The sequence below is a fragment of the Argopecten irradians genome, chromosome 11 (genome assembly GCF_041381155.1).
Source record: "Argopecten irradians isolate NY chromosome 11, Ai_NY, whole genome shotgun sequence".
NCBI classification, from domain to species: domain Eukaryota; kingdom Metazoa; phylum Mollusca; class Bivalvia; order Pectinida; family Pectinidae; genus Argopecten; species Argopecten irradians.
Window position 1 is genome coordinate 31,333,452 of NC_091144.1, and position 19,379 is coordinate 31,352,830.

The following is a 19,379-nucleotide window of genomic DNA, read 5'->3' on the forward strand; positions in this document are numbered from 1 at the left end:
GACCAGGTGAGCTAATAACACAGAAGTTTGTGAAGCTAATAATGAAAATTTGCATGTCCATTCTGGAATTGCTATTAACATGTTTTACTGTGTTAGGTTATATATTCAGGTTTCCTTTCGTAAATTCTTTGTTAATGTATAGTTGATAATTAGATAACATTATATAGAATACAATGGGATTCGTATTATACAAAGTTAACATAATCTCAAACTACTTTAATAAAAATATGTAAGTTTGTAAGTGAGACATCGAATTGATAAAAAGAGTTGTATCTTTCGTGTTGATCCAGGATCCACGATGGCCATCGCAGCTGTAATCTTGACACTGGATTTTTAATTTCTTTTAAACAAATTTCTTCCAAACAACTGATGTCAACCAATAAAATAATCATTTCACAACAAATTTATTACAAACAGATAATAGTGTGTAATCAACAAATCACTTCTTCCTTTTCTTCTTTTTTCCACTTAATCCAGCAAATGCAAAACTTTTCAAAGGATCTTCTTGTTTTTTCTACAACAAAGCAAAAAACAAAGTCCTTACTCATATCCTACTTCAATATACCGTATTCATCGTAATTACCGTCCCTCCCCCTTTAAGCGCCTCTCCCCTTTTCTGGAAAAGAATTTGTAAGTTGTATGAACGTTCCCATCCCATGGATTAAACAATGCTTTACAACATGTGATTGTGATGCATCTAACATCAGCATTATATCCCATGTTACATGAAATTGCGAGTCTTTTTCATGTGAATCACGACATAATAATGCTTCTCAGAGGTTAGAAGGCATATGCCTGTTTAGTGTAGCAGATAATGTGTCATGAGTACAGAGAGAGTTCAAATATGACTGATATATTTCGTCCATAGCTTACATTTGGTTCACTAATAAGCCCCTTCCTTTATTCCGTTTTTAAGCCTCCTGAATACTAATTATGGTGAATACTTCATTCAATGAAATTAATATGTTGTATTCTCCAGTTGGGTAGGGAGAGATTTTTCATAACAGAATAAACTGATGTGGCAAAACCATCACATCTTTAGTTTCACAGAGTAGAACAGTTTATTTTCTGTAAACCACCTTATTTACATGAATACAAGTTTTCACATAATTTAGTGAGCAAACTTGTACATTATTTTACATGCTTTACAAATAAATGTATAAATATGTAAATATGAATTCACGACTGTAGGTAAACAGCCCTTTATTGTGAATTTATGTATTTGGGAAGAAAGTGAAATGCATGAAAATAAAGTGCTTTATATTAGTATTTAATAATGAACCATTATATACAGCATAACTAACTCTAAATACTGTGTGTGTTTTTATAAATTATCCTTAACCTTTAATAAACTTTCTTCTTGTTACAAAATCTTAAAGTTTAAATCAGTCAACTTTGAAGCATTGCTTTTGTTCAAATATTCTAAGCACTATATTGATATGATTAATTAAAGTTAAAAACAAAACGAAGGGAAAATTTTCTGTGTATAATTAAGTGTTTAATCAATGTACCAGTAAAATCTGTATGGATTTCGCTTGATTATCTTACCTTGTATTTTATCTGTCCCCGTGACGGTCCAGAGTAATCTGAAGTTCTTGACCGTTTTCTGGATTCTTGACCAGTACGATGACCTATTTTCTTCAATGTGGGAGGAACTGAAATTCAATACCAAATATTCATGATTCTACTTCAATTTACAGTAACTGTTCTTCTATCCCTAGCTCTCCATTATCTAACCAACTTTTGTTTGTGTAACATATTTAATTTTAAATTGTATATTACCGTATATAAATTCGCCAAATATATACCAAAGGGGAGCTATTTAGGAAACCAAAATTTTAAAAAAACTTCTTAAACAAGTCAGCAATATCTTAATTCTGATGTAGTCATGGCATACTAATCAGTTACAGTAAATATGCAAATGCCTTCTATCCTTTGAGAAACATTATTACTGAAGTTCGTAATATGGGATACAATGTCGTTGTTGTAAGTATCACACTGTTGTAAAACATTGTTTAATCCATCAAATGGGGGTGTTTATATAATTTCAACTTTTTCTCCAGAAGAGGAGAGGGGCACTTATAGGGGAGGGCGCTAATTACAGAGAATACGGTAAATGAAAATACAATTAAATTCTAAATGAAAGGTAATTCTTGTCAAGTTAATGTTGATCTTTCCTTCCAGTTACAAGATCATTAGTAATTTTCAAAACAACAAAGTTAGACTGTAAATCATTTCTTTTCATGTCTTATCAATGGAACATTTATATCAAATGTAAACCATTTGATATTGTCTTGATCATTTTTTTTCTTACCTAGATACTCTGGAACATTTCTCATGTGAAGCTGACTCTTTACAGTGTGTAGGAATTTATCATGTCTAAGGATCTGAAGATCTCTGGGATTATCTTGGAAATGACACTAAAACAAGAAAAAACTCATTTATAGCAAAATTCCTGTCCTTAAAATGGTTGAATGGTAATACAATGAAAGTAACTGATGAAAATAAAAGTTATGTTTTTCAAGAACATTAAAAAATACGATATATACATCAATACTATTTTTGTCTAAATAAATAAAAAAAAACTTAAAGAAATCTTCACCTTGAGTTTAGATGAGGTTAACAACTCTTGTTTAATCTCCTTGAGCCTTGCTTCTTTGATTGCTGTTTTTGTCACCGCTCTCATAGCATCCTGCAATTTTACCATACATTGAAAGTTATGTGGCGTAATTTTGATAATGATAAATCATGAAGAACTTTAAATACGTTATTTACCATAAAAAGTTATTAATATTTTGAGAATTACATTTATAATTTAATTACAATACATAGGTCTTACATGTATTTTTACACAGACAAATAGATAATGAATTTTAGCAGAACATGTATACTTGTATGGCTAATTAAAAGATCATGATGTTTACGTTTACTATGCAGTTATGTTTATAAGGCATCATACATGTCTCCAAGTTCATTTAAATGATATATACAGCTTAGATCATCAAAACTGATTTTAGTAAGATCACCGAAGAAAAAAATGACATGTCAAAGGTTTTGCCCCATTAGGGCACATATGACTTTTATTGCACAAATAATATCACAATCAAAAAGTCTAAAGTCATTACTTCCATGATAAATCATTATTAACTCGCACTAAAGTTATCAATATAGTGCAAATGATTTCAATAGAGGATCTTACATGAGTGGCTTTGTAATATGAAATTTATCAAGAGTTCAATAATTTGATGTGCCACAAGTCTTAAGCAAGTTTGATAAATTTCATATCACATAGTCACAAGTGTAAGATTCTGTTCATCACATCACTTTTATTAATAGAAAAATAAATCAAACTTTTAATTTTGTCTCTATATAAAACAGTATAAATCCGCCTCTAATGTGAGGTTTCCAACTACAATATACTATTATACATATATAATAAATAAATGTTGAATATCCTTGTTGTGGAATTTAAATAGAAAAAACAAAACTAAAACAAATCTGCGATCGATCTCAGGGAAAACGTAAGAGATCGATCACAGATTTGTTTTAGTTTAGTTTTTTCTATATATTATTATATATATAAATGTATTATGACGCTAATACTACATGTGACGTCATAGAGTGTTATTACACATGTACAATATTTATGACATGGCCGTATGACATGGCTGGATGAGCCAGTTATGTGATTTTGTATACCTTATTTATTTAATCAAAATAATACAATCTAAATATAATTTTCACTTTTAATTGGAATTATATTATTTGCAGTACTATACCTTGGCTCGATATCTAAAGCCCTCTACTTCCTCCATCTTGAAGTTATAGGGTTTGAATACGGTTTCTCCATTTGCTGAAAAATAAATCAAACAATATTTAAAGTCCTATTTGTAATCACACTCAAATGTTATGAACTCAGTAAATATTGTATCTATTACAAATGTATGATGTGTTTACTTTATTTTTTCTCTTAATTTTCATAATTTTAATGAAAAACAGGAGCAGACGATTTAGTATTTTTCTTCAGTTACAAAAGTTACTTACTTTACACCATTACCACCATTGAAAAAGTTTGAGCTTCTAATTTTACTTCAAGTTAAAAATATGAAAAATAATTAATTGCATCCCGAAAAAATTCCTGCGGCACTATAAATTATTTCATGTTATTTTTTGTGTTAATTAGGCATATATATACACTATTAAACACCAATTATTATTCAAATGATGAATGTCATTTATGCTCTGTCAGCGGTGGAGCATCTTTAAACTGTAAGAATAAACAAATTCCACAATCAATCAAAAGCTTTATTTTCAACATTTCTTTCGCATGTCGTAATAACCATCCCTGGACTAAAAGGTAACAAAAAGACACATGTACTTTGGTACCCCCAATACTTTGATGTACATCAAAAGAATCAGGTAAAGGTACACTGTGGTTGACTGCGTGACTTTGAAGCTGGGCGCATCACTCTCTGTAATCTTCAAAGGAAGCCTCTGTACAAAACTGAGATTGGTCATTTTTTTTCTCCTGAAATGCATTCCGCTTCACTATGATATAATCCAGGGGTGTTTATAACAACAGTGATTGTAACCCCTTGAAAATTAAAGATGAAAGGAAATAGCAGATCAATATCATATCACCTATTTTAAAATTACATAGATTGACTGATACCTGAGGTTTCCTTGAGAGAGCTTTCCACCTCCTCCAACAGTGGCATTTCTTTTATACTAACAAACGACAGGGCTGTGCCTTGATTATCTCCCCTGGCTGTCCGCCCCACACGGTGTATGTATGCTGTGACCGTCTCCGGAAAGTCAAAGTTCACTACATTTGATACATTCTGAAAATCAATTCCTCTTGACACACCATACTCTCGATCTCTTTTCTTGTGTTCTCTAAAAATCATTGAAAGAGTTTGCCTTACTGGTAGAATTAGTTTCGGCAACATGTAAGCTACATGCAATAATCCCTATGAACTAGCTTAATAATTTAACCGTAATTATAGTATAACACTATCAGATACAGAGTAGATTTGACATTATGGTTCACTTATCATTGACAATATATGGTTCACTTTATCAAAATATTTCAAATTGTTGTAATGTCACAGAATTCAACGAAACCCAATATTAAACAGCATAACTATCCATAGACAGTTCAATGAAGGAGAAGCATTGTGAGAAGTACAATTCAGGCGTAAAATTAATATCCATTTTCTATATAACGCATGTACTTCTTATCTGTAATCAAAGTACATTGTACATGAATGTTTTAAAAAAGTCTTTTGTTGTCAAAGACTGCGTTGGATTTGTAAAATTCTGACTCGACGTTATCACTCTACAATCCTGTGTCGTAACCCTAAAACAGCACAAGAAATTATTGGCAGTCAAACAATACAAAGAATAACAGTACTGTCTACAGATCTATAGATACCCGTGTCAAACCTTTGACAAATTCATTTCATAAGCTGCTCCTGAGGTGAGCTAGCTATAGAAAGAATATGACTTTTGAAAATGTACCCACTTTTTAGCTTTGCCAGAGCCCGGCTCAGCTAGCATTGTCTCGTCTGATGCGATGATATAGTCATACAGGTCATCATTGAACTGGTTCACAACATGGCACCTACAGAAAATACAAACATCTGAGGGTGAGAAACAGTTCAGGTATAAGAATGCTTGATTTAGCTTCATATCTAGTGATTCAATTTCTTCAGATTATCAGTTAAATCAAATTTTTATCTATCACACAACTTAAAATGTCAACTATATTAGGAATTGATTGAATTGATACTGTAATAACATTAAAATTGATTTAGTCGTCATTAATCATATTTAATCTGAAATCAACTCAGTAAGTAACATTTGTCTTTCTAAAGTTCAAAAATAATTAATTACCCCCCCCCCCCCCCCCCGGTATGGAATAAATCATATTCATGAAAACTTATGTGATGCAAGAAATACATTATTTCATTCTGTGATTAACTCTCATTTGTAAAAGCATTTATGTTGGAACATGGTAGAAATGAAGATATATAATCCTACCTGTATACTGTTAACCAACTAAATTTTGGGATTTCCCTTTCAAAGCATTTTCATAGAAATTAAGTTACTTTTATTTAAAGGCCCACTAACTTTCCGGCGCAAAATAAAAAGGTTTCTTAAAAACATTAATAACATCACAAAATATACACCGATGGCCTAAGATGAGGTTACAACACCAAACATATGCAAGATTCCCAGCATAATATATGATAACAGAGGAAAGTCATTTAGCTGTTTTGCTGTCTTCTGCAGTGATAGTACTAATTACCGTGCTGTATTTTGGACGACGGAGGGAAACATAAGACGACCCGCGTCATGAAAATTAACATTTTATTTATTTTAATCAAATTGTTCAGAAGGTGACAATACGTGTCGTATTAACGGTAAGTTAATAACTTTTGTGACTCTACAAAATTATCGATCTCATTTTACATTCCCATTTTAAGAATTGAAAGCCATTTCAGAAAGGTAGTAGACCTTTAAGAACTCTGACAAAATTACCTCGAGTTGACTGGAAGTTCTGAATTAAGAACACAGGCAGCAATACCAAACTGTTCTAAAAATAACTTCAATCTGAAAAGATAATTAAACACTGTTAATCTAAATGAAATCTGCATAAACAACAGAACTTACAAATTATGTATCGAAAGAAGATTTAAACATAATAATTATCGATACATGCATAATTAAATCACTTCTTCTTAGTAGTTAAATGAAATCTACATTTATTTAATTTTAAAATTTAATCAGTTATGTTTGAAATGAAGATTTAAACAATTATGATAATTTTCAAAATTTGAAAAAAAAATCATCTTACTTGTAACATTTGTTGACAGAATTGACAAACAGTATTGTTTTCCCTTGTACAAGCTTCAGTTTCAGTAAAACATATATTAAGGCAAATTTGTCTTCTTCTTCGCATCTGAAATATCAAATCATGGACATCTAAAATCCTATGGTACTTAAAGATTACCCACAAGGGAGACAATCAGGTGTGTAAAATAAGTCCATACTCTAGGTAGACATTTTGTTACTTTGTACATTTATCATGCCATAAAACAACAAATGTTGTCATTATGTAATAGCTGTATCCAATCAATTCATTGTAGTCTCAAATTATCAAATTTTCAAAATTATTTTCTATAATTATACAGTTAATCATGCCCTTATGACCACCTGTATATAATGACCGCCAATCTATAACGACATTCTTGACTCTCCATTGGTTTGATCACTATAGACAGGATCTTGTACTTACTTGATGTGGTACTGTGTTAGCTGGGCTGCCTCTGGTAACTGAGCTTCTTCCAGCTTTAAAATTACCTATCAAATACACAGGACAACATATATGAATACAACACTTCAGATAAAATTATCCCTAAATCCTTACTTTTCAAGCACTGGTTTTCAATGATATCAAAATATTTCAATGTAGTGAAAAGCATTCCCTTAAAAGCTTTTTCCATTAATAAATCTTATTTGAACTTATTGAATTAAATAGATTATGGAGATTAACATATCGTATACTGAAAGAGACTGAGTCTTCATTAAAATTAGAAATGCCAGTAAGATATAAAAGTCACACCTCCAAATATAAAAGAAATCAGAATGGGAGCAACATAGCGACAAACTTGTAATACATGAGCCAAGATGAAAGTATGTAACACAACGTGTTCCCTTTCATCACAGTGGCTTAATAACACCCCTCACAGTCAAACTTAGGGACAACACAGAAATCATACCTACCGCATTGTGAAGGACCATCTTCTTGAGAGCCTTAACGCTATCATTCAATGTGGCCGACATCAGGAAGGCTTGGTAGATTTTAGGTAGGTGTCTACAATCACAGAATATCAAACATTTAACATTACTGTTAAAGTGGATTTATTATTTATTATTTATTCATGAGTGTAATCTCACAATTCACAAACGGTGTTAATTAATGTAAAAATATGAAATATGGTGACACCTCCATAGAGTATGTGAATACTTAAAAAGAGGCCCAGAGGGCCTGTATCGCTCACCTGGTTTGTAATGCCAAGTAATGTTCTGAATACAGGTTCATTGTTTCTTTTCTGAAGGAATTTTAATATTAACCTCTAAATCCCCTATTGGGCCCCACCCCTCCTGCCCCCAGGGGGGTCAGAGCCAAAATTTATACAAGTTCTGTTCCCCTTCTTCCAAGGATGTTTATGGCCAAATTTGGTCACAATCCAAACAAAACTCTAGGACAAGAAGAGATTTATAGGATTTACCTCTATTTCCCCTATTGGGCCCCACCCGTCCTGTCCTCGGGGGGCCAGAGTCAAAATTTATACAAGTTCTGTTCCCCTTCCCCCAAGGATGTTTGTGGCCAAATTTGGTTACAATTCATGTAGAACTCTATGACTAGTAGCGATTTAAAGGATTTACCTCTATTTCCCCTATTGGGCCCCGCCCCTCCTGCCCCCGGGGGGTCTGAGCCAAAATTTATACCAGTTCTGTTCCCCTTCCCCAAAGGATGTCTGTGGCCAAATTTGGTTTTATTCCATTCAGAACTCTATGACTAGTAGCGATTTAAAGGATTTACCTCTATTACCCCTATTGGGCCCCGCCCCTCCTGCCCCCGGCGGACCAGAGCCAAAATTTATACAAGTTCTGTTCCCCTTCCCCAAAGGATGTTTGTGGCCAAATTTGGTTACATTCCATTCAAAACTTTATGACAAGTAGCGATTTAAAGGATTTACCTCTATTTCCCCTATTGGGCCCCGCCCCTCCTGCCCCTGGGGGATCAGAGCCAAAATTTATACAAGTTCTGTTCCCCTTCCCCCAAGGATGTTTGTGGCCAAATTTGGTTACAATTCATGTAGAGCTCTAGGACAAGTAGAGATTTAAAGGATTTACCTCTATTTCCCCTATTGGGCCCCGCCCCTCCTGCCCCCGGGGGGCCAGAGCCAAAATTTATACAAGTTCTGTTCCCCTTCCCCCAAGGATGTTTGTGGCCAAATTTGGTTACATTCCATACAGAACTCTATGACTAGTAGCGATTTAAAGGATTTACCTCTATTTCCCCTATTGGGCCCCGCCCCTCCTGCCCCTGGGGGACCAGAGCCAAAATTTATACAAGTTCTGTTCCCCTTCCCCCAAGGATGTTTGTGGCCAAATTTGGTTACATTCCATTCAGAACTCTATGACTAGTAGCGATTTAAAGGATTTACCTCTATTTCCCCTATTGGGCCCCGCCCCTCCTTCCCCCAGGGGACCAGAGTCAAAATTTACACAAGTTCTGTTCCCCTTTCCCCAAGGATGTTTGTGGCAGAATTTGGTTACAATTCATGTAGAACTCTATTACAAGTAGCGATTTAAAGGATTTACCTCTATTTCCCCTATTGGGCCCTGCCCCTCCTGCCCCTGAGGGACCAGAGCCAAAATTTATACAAGGTCTGTTCCCCTTCCCCCAAGGATGTTTGTGGCCAAATTTGGTTACATTCCATTCAGAGCTCTATGACAAGTAGCGATTTAAAGGATTTACCTCTATTACCCCTATTGGGCCCCGCCCCTTCTGCCCCCAGGGGGTCAGAGCCAAAATTTATACAAGTTCTGTTCCCCTTCCCCAAAGGATGTTTGTGGCAAAATTTGGTTACATTCCATTCAAAACTCTATGACTTGTAGCGATTTAAAGGATTTACCTCTATTTCCCCTATCGGGCTCCGCCCCTCCTGCCCCTGGGGGATCAGAACCAAAATTTATACAAGTTCTGTTCCCCTTCCCCCAAGGATGTTTGTGGCTAATTTTGGTTACAATCCATGCAGAACTCTAGGACAAGTAGCGATTTAAAGGATTTACCTCTATTTCCCCTATTGGGCCCCGCCCCTCCTGCCCCCGGGGGACCAGAGCCAAAATTTATACAAGTTCTGTTCCCCCTCCCCCAAGGATGTTTGTGGTCAAATTTGGTTACAATCCATGCAGAACTCTAGGACAAGTAGCGATTTATAGGATTTACCTCTATTTCCCCTATTGGGCCCCGCCCCTCCTGCCCCGGGGGGGACAGAGCCAAAATTTATACAAGTTCTGTTCCCCCTCCCCCAAGGATGTTTGTGGCCAAATTTGGTTACAATCCATGCAGAACTCTATGACTAGTAGCGATTTAAAGGAAATGTTGACGGACGGACGGGACGGACGGACGGACGACGGACGGACGGACGACGACGGACGCCGCGCCATGACATAAGCTCACCGGCCCTTCGGGCCAGGTGAGCTAAAAATTAGTTTTGAATATGAAGTGTTAAAAGAAATATCAATAGCAAAATAATTTTTAAAAATTGTTTTATCCTTTTCCATATTTACCCTAATATGCCTTTGATGTCAGTTTCATATCCAAAGGAGAAGAGTAGATCTGCCTCGTCCATTATGAGTAGTTCCAGTGAATCCTTGATGCACAAGTTTCCAGCTCGGATATGTGCAAGGATGCGTGTGGGTGTTGCCACTACGATATCTGGCTTCTCTGCTAACATGGGCCTGTGTTTGGTATCGGAAATTATAGATATTCTATATAGTAATGACAAATACCAGCACATTCAGTAAATAAAAAAGTGAAACCTGTCTATGAAGACAACCAATGCAAAGGGACGAAAACAATTGGAACATTTAAAACCAAATGGTCAAATCAAGTAAAGCTCAGTAGCCTTCGGCCTCAAGGAACAGTTTCGTGAGGCTTCCCTGCTATATATTGGGTCAAAAATTTGACTCTTCTCTCGGTACCAATGAAACGATTGTAAACATAACTACACTATCTGTACATGTACACTGCAATTGTTTTTGAAGCAATATATTGCATTAAGCTTTTGGTAATCTCTTCTTTGTATATATACCTGGTAATTGAAAACATTTTTTTTTTTCAAATTTAAATGGTGTAATATTTATTTAAAATATGGAATCATGGATAACTTACTTTTGTGCAGGAAGAGGCAACTGTGGAGATATATCAAGACATTTCACTTCCCTGGAACAACTTGAAGTTAAAGACTTCCGAAAAATAATAATAAAACATTTAAATTAATATGATGAAATAACAGGTCTATTCTATACAAAGAAACAAATCTGATAATGAAGAGTATTGGTACAAAAAGGAACCTTAATATTTTGATCGGAAAAAATATCATAAGTCCTGATACTAAAATTTTCCCGTAATTCAAGATAAGTTTTTCGTAATGTACATACTGGTAGCTATAATTTATGAATTTGTTTTAGTGTATACAGTAGCTTTATTCATATAACCATGAATACTACCAGTAATGCTATCTTTGGATATTAACAGAGTTTGCTCTCTTGCAGGTAGGTATCCATGCAATGTGACGTCATTGTTTTGTGTGCTTATCTCACGTCACTTTCTCTAAAAGTATAACGTTAAGCTCACAAACATTTGATGTCACCATCAATACCCAGTAATCACAAGGTCAGATAACTCTGTAATGTGTATTATCCTGTGGTGTATTTTATATAAATTACAAATACTTACTGTGATATTTTTGAAAGCTTGCTCACATAATTCTTTGCTTGGTGTAAGAACAATAGCCTTCACACACTGTTCCCTGCTTGTCTGTTCAACAGAAACAATGGAATTCATTATTTCAAAGATGCTCCATCGCTGACAACAGTACTTTTTCTCTATCAAAAACAGGAGCAGATAAATTGGTATTTTTCTTCAGTTACAAAAGTTACTTACTTTACACCAGAACCACCATTGAAAAGTTTGAACTTCTCATTCTACTTCAAGATAAAACTATTAAAAATAATTAATTGCATCCCAAAAAATTTCTGTGGCACTTTGTCCTATATGTAATGAAGTACATGTACTGATGGCACAACATGCACCAAAAGGAAAATAAATTATTTTATATTGTTTTTAGTGTTAATGATTACACACATACATGTAGATACATGATTAAACACCAATTATTGTTCAAATGATGAGTATCGTTTATGCTGTGTCGGCGGTGGAGCAACTTTAATTTATTTCCTATAAAGTACACACAAATAGTTCATATTATACAGTAATACCTGCTTTAATTATAAATAGTTTTGAGATAAGAAATGAAATTAGTTTCGTCTAGAAGACAGTATATTGTCTCACTCATTCACAGGGACCTGGCACATATTTCTAACCATCAGTATTTATATGTTCTCCAATTACTGCATACATAGGACATTTGCTCCAAACTTTTTTATTGTCTTGGCATTGTGTCATATAATAATACATGCAAATATTTCTTATAGCTATTCTGCAAAATAATGATGCCAACCTTGGTTTGTATATTAGTATACAATACATGTATGGGCACCAACAATAAACCTATATTTGTACATGATATAAGATTTAATTTTATGCATTTATAAACGTATATAGACAAAACAAGAAGTTTAATAAAGAGGGTTTTTTAAAGAAATATATCTTTTTTGATGAGTTGGACCTTGGTTAAATAAGCAGTGTGCTCAAAAGCTTTTAGAGTACACAGTTATTTTAGTATTCAAAGGAAGTAAGACATCTTCTCATATTATAGACAGATCAAACCTACTCAGATACAAGTCAAATTTATTGTATGGTATTAAATAGAGCTTCTATTGAACACGCTGCATTTGCAGAAAATTCAATAATCACATAAACTACTTGACATGCAGTGACCTAACGGTCACCCAATATTGTATGATCGGTAATATATCTGCATTTGTCACTGCCTACTGTAATACAAGAGCCCTGATCAATCAATTATTGTTCTACAACTAAAGATATGAACTTCACAGAATTAAATTCAGCAGTCCTTGTTCATCCATGTTTTTACTTTCCATTAACTTTTAACCCTTTTGTAAAAAGTAGGGGACTAATTTTTTTTTTTTTTTTTTTTTTTTTCAAATTGAAGTTCAACATGCATTGTGGACCAAGATGTCAATTTTCATCATCTTCATTAATGTCATCTGAAAATCCAGCATTTTCTTTGAATTCCTTAAAATAATTGTTCACACACATCAAAACACTTCTAATCATAAATTAATGTAGAAATAAATGTCAGTTGTTTCGGATTAAATTTTATCAACACTTGCAACATAACTTTCATCTGGATTTCCAATGCCGACACCAGGGTGATTCCCTAAGCCCATCTCTCTTCGAGAGGCAACCTAAACATGGATTTTACACATGGTGTAGTGCCATCTTGAACATTTTTTTTCAATTAAAATTTTGCGAAGTTGTTAATCAGGACCTTTAACCTAGTCATTCATAACAAATTTCATCCCTATCTGTTGGAAAAAGTCCACAGACGACACACCATAGACGGAGCACAATGAATGCTCTTCCATAGCAATAGCTCACCTGAGCTTTCAGCTTACTTGAGCTAATAACCTGGAGTGATTTTCATTGGCAGTGCCAGGCAGTGAATCAATTAAGACGACATGACAGAACCTATGAAATGACGTAAAAACACAATGACGTGACGTAAGGATTCTAGGATATAGGGACAATGTGACTTCACTGTAACACTTTTTGATGTTGAAAATCTTCAGAGTGCAAGTTATTGTAGTGTAATATGAATTTTATTAAAAATTAAAACTGCTTGATTAATTTAGTACTGTTTTGTAAAAATACTTATTTTAAGAGGTAATTTTATTTAGTGTTTTTCCCATTGTATTTGAAGTGCTATTTCATGTATAGCATTAAATTTTGTAAAAGACTTTTTCACTGCATTGTGCTAATCTATTTCTAATAAATCAAAATTATCATTTTGTCACTTTTGCGCTAAAATTTAACTGTTTTGAAATAAAGATGTTTACAGTATTATGAAATACCAAGTATTAAATGCCATAGAGCGGGATATTTTAAATTTAGCAGGGCTTTAAGTTGGCGATTTGGTGGGAAGGTATGTAGATTGCCAAAATTTAATTTGTTAAATTTAAACATCGCCAAAATTTAATTTGTTAAATTTAAACATCGCCTTTTATAAAGACGCAAAATATTCACTTTCAGCAAAAGTTTTGCTTTGATAATTCCCAAAAGTAATGAGTGGAGCATATTGTTAGTTGTTGCCTGGCAACTGTAAGCCGTACACGTATCTAGTGAAAAACTGTTCACTATCAAAACAAACATAACACAATTTTACTCACCAAATTATATCAAATTTGCATTTTCATTGGAAATATTATGACCGCGAAAATTTCCTGCTAGTATACTGTATCCTGTGCTCTGTATATACTTACAGATTTTGCAGCTAATATTTTCTGTATTACAGGGATACAGAATGCTGCTGTCTTCCCCGAGCCGGTCCGAGCTCTAGCCAAGATGTCTTTACCTTCTAAAGCTAAAGGAATGGCTTTTTCCTGAATTGGGGTAGGCTTGGACCAGCCAAGCTCTGATATAGCCTGAAACAATCAAATAGATAAAGTTTGGTTAGTGTACTTGTCTGAAAGAAAATTAAGATTATTTCCAGTGAGGCAATCAAATAAATCAGAGCCAAAGGAGGGGTATCACGTTTTATAGCCACTCAGTGATAAGCAAAATATTTTGCATAAAGATACATTAGGGTCAGCTGCATATTGTTTGCTATTCAGAATATCAGATTTTTTCTGTGCTCATGGTAATTTCAGAGGTCAAAGGTCAAAGGGTAAAAATTCACAATTTCAAAGCAAGCAAATGTTTCAAAAGAGTTGTCTGACTTGATAGTCTGTAGCATGTTAAAAATATTGTTGAGAACGTTTACATATAAATCAATCTAAGAATATCTCTGACACAAAATACAACATAAAAAGTTGCTATTGATTCTCCATCGATCCCTGAACCACAAACTGATGACCACTTTCAGAAGAAAAAAAAATCATTAGCACTATATAAGGACACACAAATTATTAATTTATCATACACAATGGTATCTCCTTCATACTGCATAATTGCACTAGAGTACTGCACTCCATAACTTTACAGCACTGTGACCCATTGGCCTGATATTCCCTATATATAATGTATATATATATATATATATATATTCCTTGAAGGTCACCCATGTACACATGCACAAAACTTCACATCTGCTTTTATCTTATAGACAAATGCCTACATAAATAAATCCTTGGCAGTACCTACTGTCCCATGAACTGCTATTGTCTAATAGTAAATTGCCTTGACATGCACGAATAATTATATCTGACCAAAAAATCCTTGATATACAATTTCCAATGAACTGCTTTTGTCTCATTGCCATACTTATATGCATAAAGTTGGAAGAATGTAATATCCTTTGAATGTAGTTGATATTGATCTTGTCCTATGCATGTGAAATCACAGCAAATGCAATAATTTGCATATATACATGTAGTGACATAATCATCAATAAAATTGGAAATTAGGATCTGATTTTTTTTTTATTTTGTATTTATTTGGTTTGTATATATAAAGGTCAATACATCTACATACCATTTATTCGAGGTACATTGTACATATATACACATGCTTTCGGGTAAATAATTACTCGATCATGTTTACATAAAACATACATTTAAAGATGCTCCGGATCCACTGCTGACAGAGCTTAAACAATGTTCATCATTTAACAATAATTGGTGTTTAATCGAGTATTATATATGTCTAATTAACACAAAAAAAAATGAAATAATTTATATTGCTTTTGGTGCATGCGCAATCAATACTTCAAATCTGATTTTTTTTGTTGTTGTTGTATTTATTGTTTGTATAGGTTTGTATACGTCTAATTAACACAAAAATCAAATGAAATAATTTATTTTGCTTTTGGTGCATGCGCAATCAATACTTCATTTCATATAGGACATATAGTGCCATGGAATTTTTTCTGGATGCAATTAATTACATTTAATATGTTTGTCTTGAAATAAAATTAGAAGCTCAAACTTCAATGGGGTAATGGTGTAAAGTAAGTAACTTTTGTAACTGAAGAAAAATACTAATCTGTCTGCTCCTGTTTTTGATAGCGAAAAAATGTCATTTGTCATCGGTGGAGCATCTTTAAGTCTACACACAAATAAGGTTTCATTAAGCTCGCTGTTGAGTGATGTCAACTAGAAAAATAATGTAGAAATATGATATAATACAGTATACACATATTATAATTATTTGACAATTTTTTATGGGCAAGTCAAATTTCCAGTCAGGCACAGATGGTAAGTTTTTGTTGTCACCTGCCTGACAGGCAAGTCCTTACAAAAGTTAATATCAAACCCTAGGTCCTGTGTTTTAATTGTACATAGTGATATAGCCTTCTAGCTTTGTGCTAGAGGGAATTTCCCTTTAGCTCAGTCGTTAGATTGGTGGATCTTTAAAGTTTCATCTACATTATGTATTCAAATTCAAGAAGAAATTTGCTGGCTAAGTTATGGTCAAGCAATTGTAAAGTGTAAACCAGCTGTAAATAGAAATGTTTCCACACGTCATACTCATAGCACAGGGCCTTGTTCCTTAAGGTGAGATATAAGATATAGGTCACTTCTATTTACATGCATTACATTGTATACTTTATGTACATGTATTAAACGGACGTGACCTATCTTATAAGAGCACGTAGAGCGAAGCTCTACTAACCATAACACGTGTGTGAGCATATAGATCCCAATCTACAATTCATTAACTTTGTATTTTGAAATCGTATCCCGCTGGAAAAGTCTCGCGTCTCCATGCAGGCTGCCATGTTTTAGTTCTCATTATCAGCCCAATGAGATTTGAAATTTTCTGTATAGAAAAAACATGTTATCAGGATACACTTTGAATTTACTGTAAGTAGTTTTAGATCACTTCCCAAAGACAAGAACTACACAATAAATGTACTGGATAAATGATATACTCTTGCGTGTTTTCAAGCGTATGGCCCTGTCAGCCGTGACGTCACGACGTCTTTGTTGCCATAGATGATGGCACATATTCATGCGTATTTTGCTACATGGCATATTGCCAAGTTTTCCGCCTTTTACAGCTAAAAGTAAATTGAACTATTCCAGTATATGACCTGTTATATGACGACTGCCAACATATTGCTGGATAGCTGTGATGACGTAGCTCTGAACGACAGACAAAATATTTCTGACAGATGTTCGTCGTGGGAACGGAGTGGAGGCAGGGTATGATTATTCGTTCTGGACATAAAACAGCAAAACATCCATCAATAGTCTAAAAGTGTTTATGAATTGCATAATAAAAGTCAATGATCAGACAACAAGTTTAAACAATCTTGCTCTGAGGTTATACCTAACTATCAGTGTTCAATCTACGATTATTTTTCGTGGGTCATTTTCAATGGTTTTTATGAAAAACAATGGGTCCCAGAGTGTCATAGATACCCATTCCCAGAAATTTCATGGGTCCTTTTAAAATTCTATGAGTCCAGGACTCGGAATGCGCACATAGATTTATCACTGAACTATATTTACATTTTATTACATGTAGCTGCGCTCTTCTGAGGCTTTGCCTAAATTCATATTATCTCATCATAAGGAACACCTGTAGACACCCGCACTAGACACACACATCCCTATGCATACAGACACATCGCAGCCACAAAGGATACATTTAAGTATTCCTTCTACCCATACACCATCAAACACTGGAATCTCCTCCCTGTGGCAACAGTACAAAACACCACACTGGAGGGCTTCAAGGCAAACATAAATAACGTAGCACTTGAAGCCCCCACCCACAAATAAACGCCTCATTTTTATCATGTTTTCAACCTATGTACTTTTATCTATTCCAGCACCAGAAAAAAATGTACTGTATATAACCCCCTCCCCCACGCCACTGAGCCGTATCACCTCACCTATAATCGTCACTATTGACGGATGGTGACAAACTAAAGAAGAAGAGGTCCTGTGCTCATAGTAAACAACAGCGACTGTATTAAAATTAGGTCTGTGGACCAGTTGCACATCAAAACATCAGTCACACAGACTTTATTATGATCATACCTTCAGAATACGGTCATCTAAGCCCATTTCATGAAATCCAATCTCTTTTTCTTCAATTTCATCGTCCAACCCATCCTTATCCATTTTTCACAACATGCGTTTCCCAAAACCGGAAATCCAAAATACAATCTAATTGAATAGTATAAACGCGGACGGGACCTGTTTTCCGGAAATGCTTTAGTTGGGTCCTTTTTCGTTCATTCGAAACAACCGGTTCGACCGTTGGTTAAAGTCATTATTTCAAATATAAATCCTGTCGGACCTGCAGTTTTTTTTATACAGGCCTGTGAGGGCTTTGTCAAGGCTCGTCTGAAAACAACATAAAATCGCCAGGTCCGTCTTTAATTAATAAACGAACAACTAGGTCCAACCAGTCAAACCGTAAAATCGAAAACCGCCCAAGTTTGATGAGTCAGCTTTTATCCATACCATTTTTTAAAGAAAATTGGAATCTATCTTTTTCAGAAATACCACACAAGACTCCTACAGATACCAATAGATAAATAAAGAAGTGGAAAAGAAGAAAAATCAAGCACCAGAAACATATATGGACATCCTCGATATTCCAGGGGTTCCGATCACTAACAATCTCTACACCCATGGACTAACTCATAGTAAAACAGGAGGCAACAGAATAGAACAGGTAATTAAGTCATTTGATGTACATCAAAGAGGTACATTGTGGTTGACTGTGTGGCTTTGATGTTAGGCGTCGCTCTCTCTGTAGTCTTCAAAGGAAATCTTTGCTGGTCTGTGATTGGTCAAATCTTTTCCGTTGAACTGCCTTCAATTTCACTATGAAATAGTCCATGGATGTAGAGATCGCAAGTAATTGGAACCCCTGGAGTTTCGAGGATGATATATGGATTGAATTTGAATGTATTTTTCTAATTTTCATAGCGGCTATGCGTTAGCGCTCCTCAGAAGATTATAGATAGCTTCTGCTATTCATACATGTAGCCGCTATGAAAATTATAAAAAAAAAATACATTCAATCCATATATTTATATTATAATGATATATGAAAATAAAAATTATTTAAAGGTTTTTTTATATTATATTTAAGATAATGACACCCATATACGACGAGAAACAAGATTAGTGGAACAGCTCTGAGATGACAAAGTCGTTCCACAACGTCGCGTTTTCAAGCTACCGCTTTCTGATCGACCTCGATCGACCTTTTTTTGCAAATGACAAACGATAAACAAGAAATATAGTTAATCAAATAATATTTGATTGACTGAGGTTTCAGTCCCGTTGAAGTCTCGTTTCGACAAAGATCAAAGAAGTTATGAGATTTTCAAATACAATTTATCAATATCTGTAGCAAGTGGCCAGTTGCAAATTTTGTCAAAAAAATACAGTTCTAACTTTAGCAGATT

At 34.4% G+C, this 19,379-nt stretch overlaps 1 protein-coding gene across 1 annotated transcript; it reads right to left on the reverse strand.

Moving 5' to 3' along the window:
- Positions 1–387: 387 nt before the first annotated feature.
- LOC138335298 (probable ATP-dependent RNA helicase DDX56) lies at positions 388–18,133 on the reverse strand. Its single transcript, XM_069284319.1, has 16 exons — positions 17,995–18,133; positions 14,269–14,430; positions 11,540–11,620; positions 10,973–11,046; positions 10,369–10,539; positions 7,789–7,879; positions 7,301–7,365; positions 6,860–6,964; positions 6,544–6,615; positions 5,525–5,623; positions 4,673–4,896; positions 3,780–3,853; positions 2,603–2,692; positions 2,315–2,420; positions 1,549–1,655; positions 388–514 (listed from the first exon to the last, which is right to left on the reverse strand). Exons 1-16 carry the CDS (start codon positions 18,076–18,078, stop codon positions 440–442), a joined length of 1,680 nt encoding a protein of 559 aa, XP_069140420.1. The 5' UTR covers positions 18,079–18,133; the 3' UTR covers positions 388–439.
- Between the last annotated feature and the right edge of the window lie 1,246 nt (positions 18,134–19,379).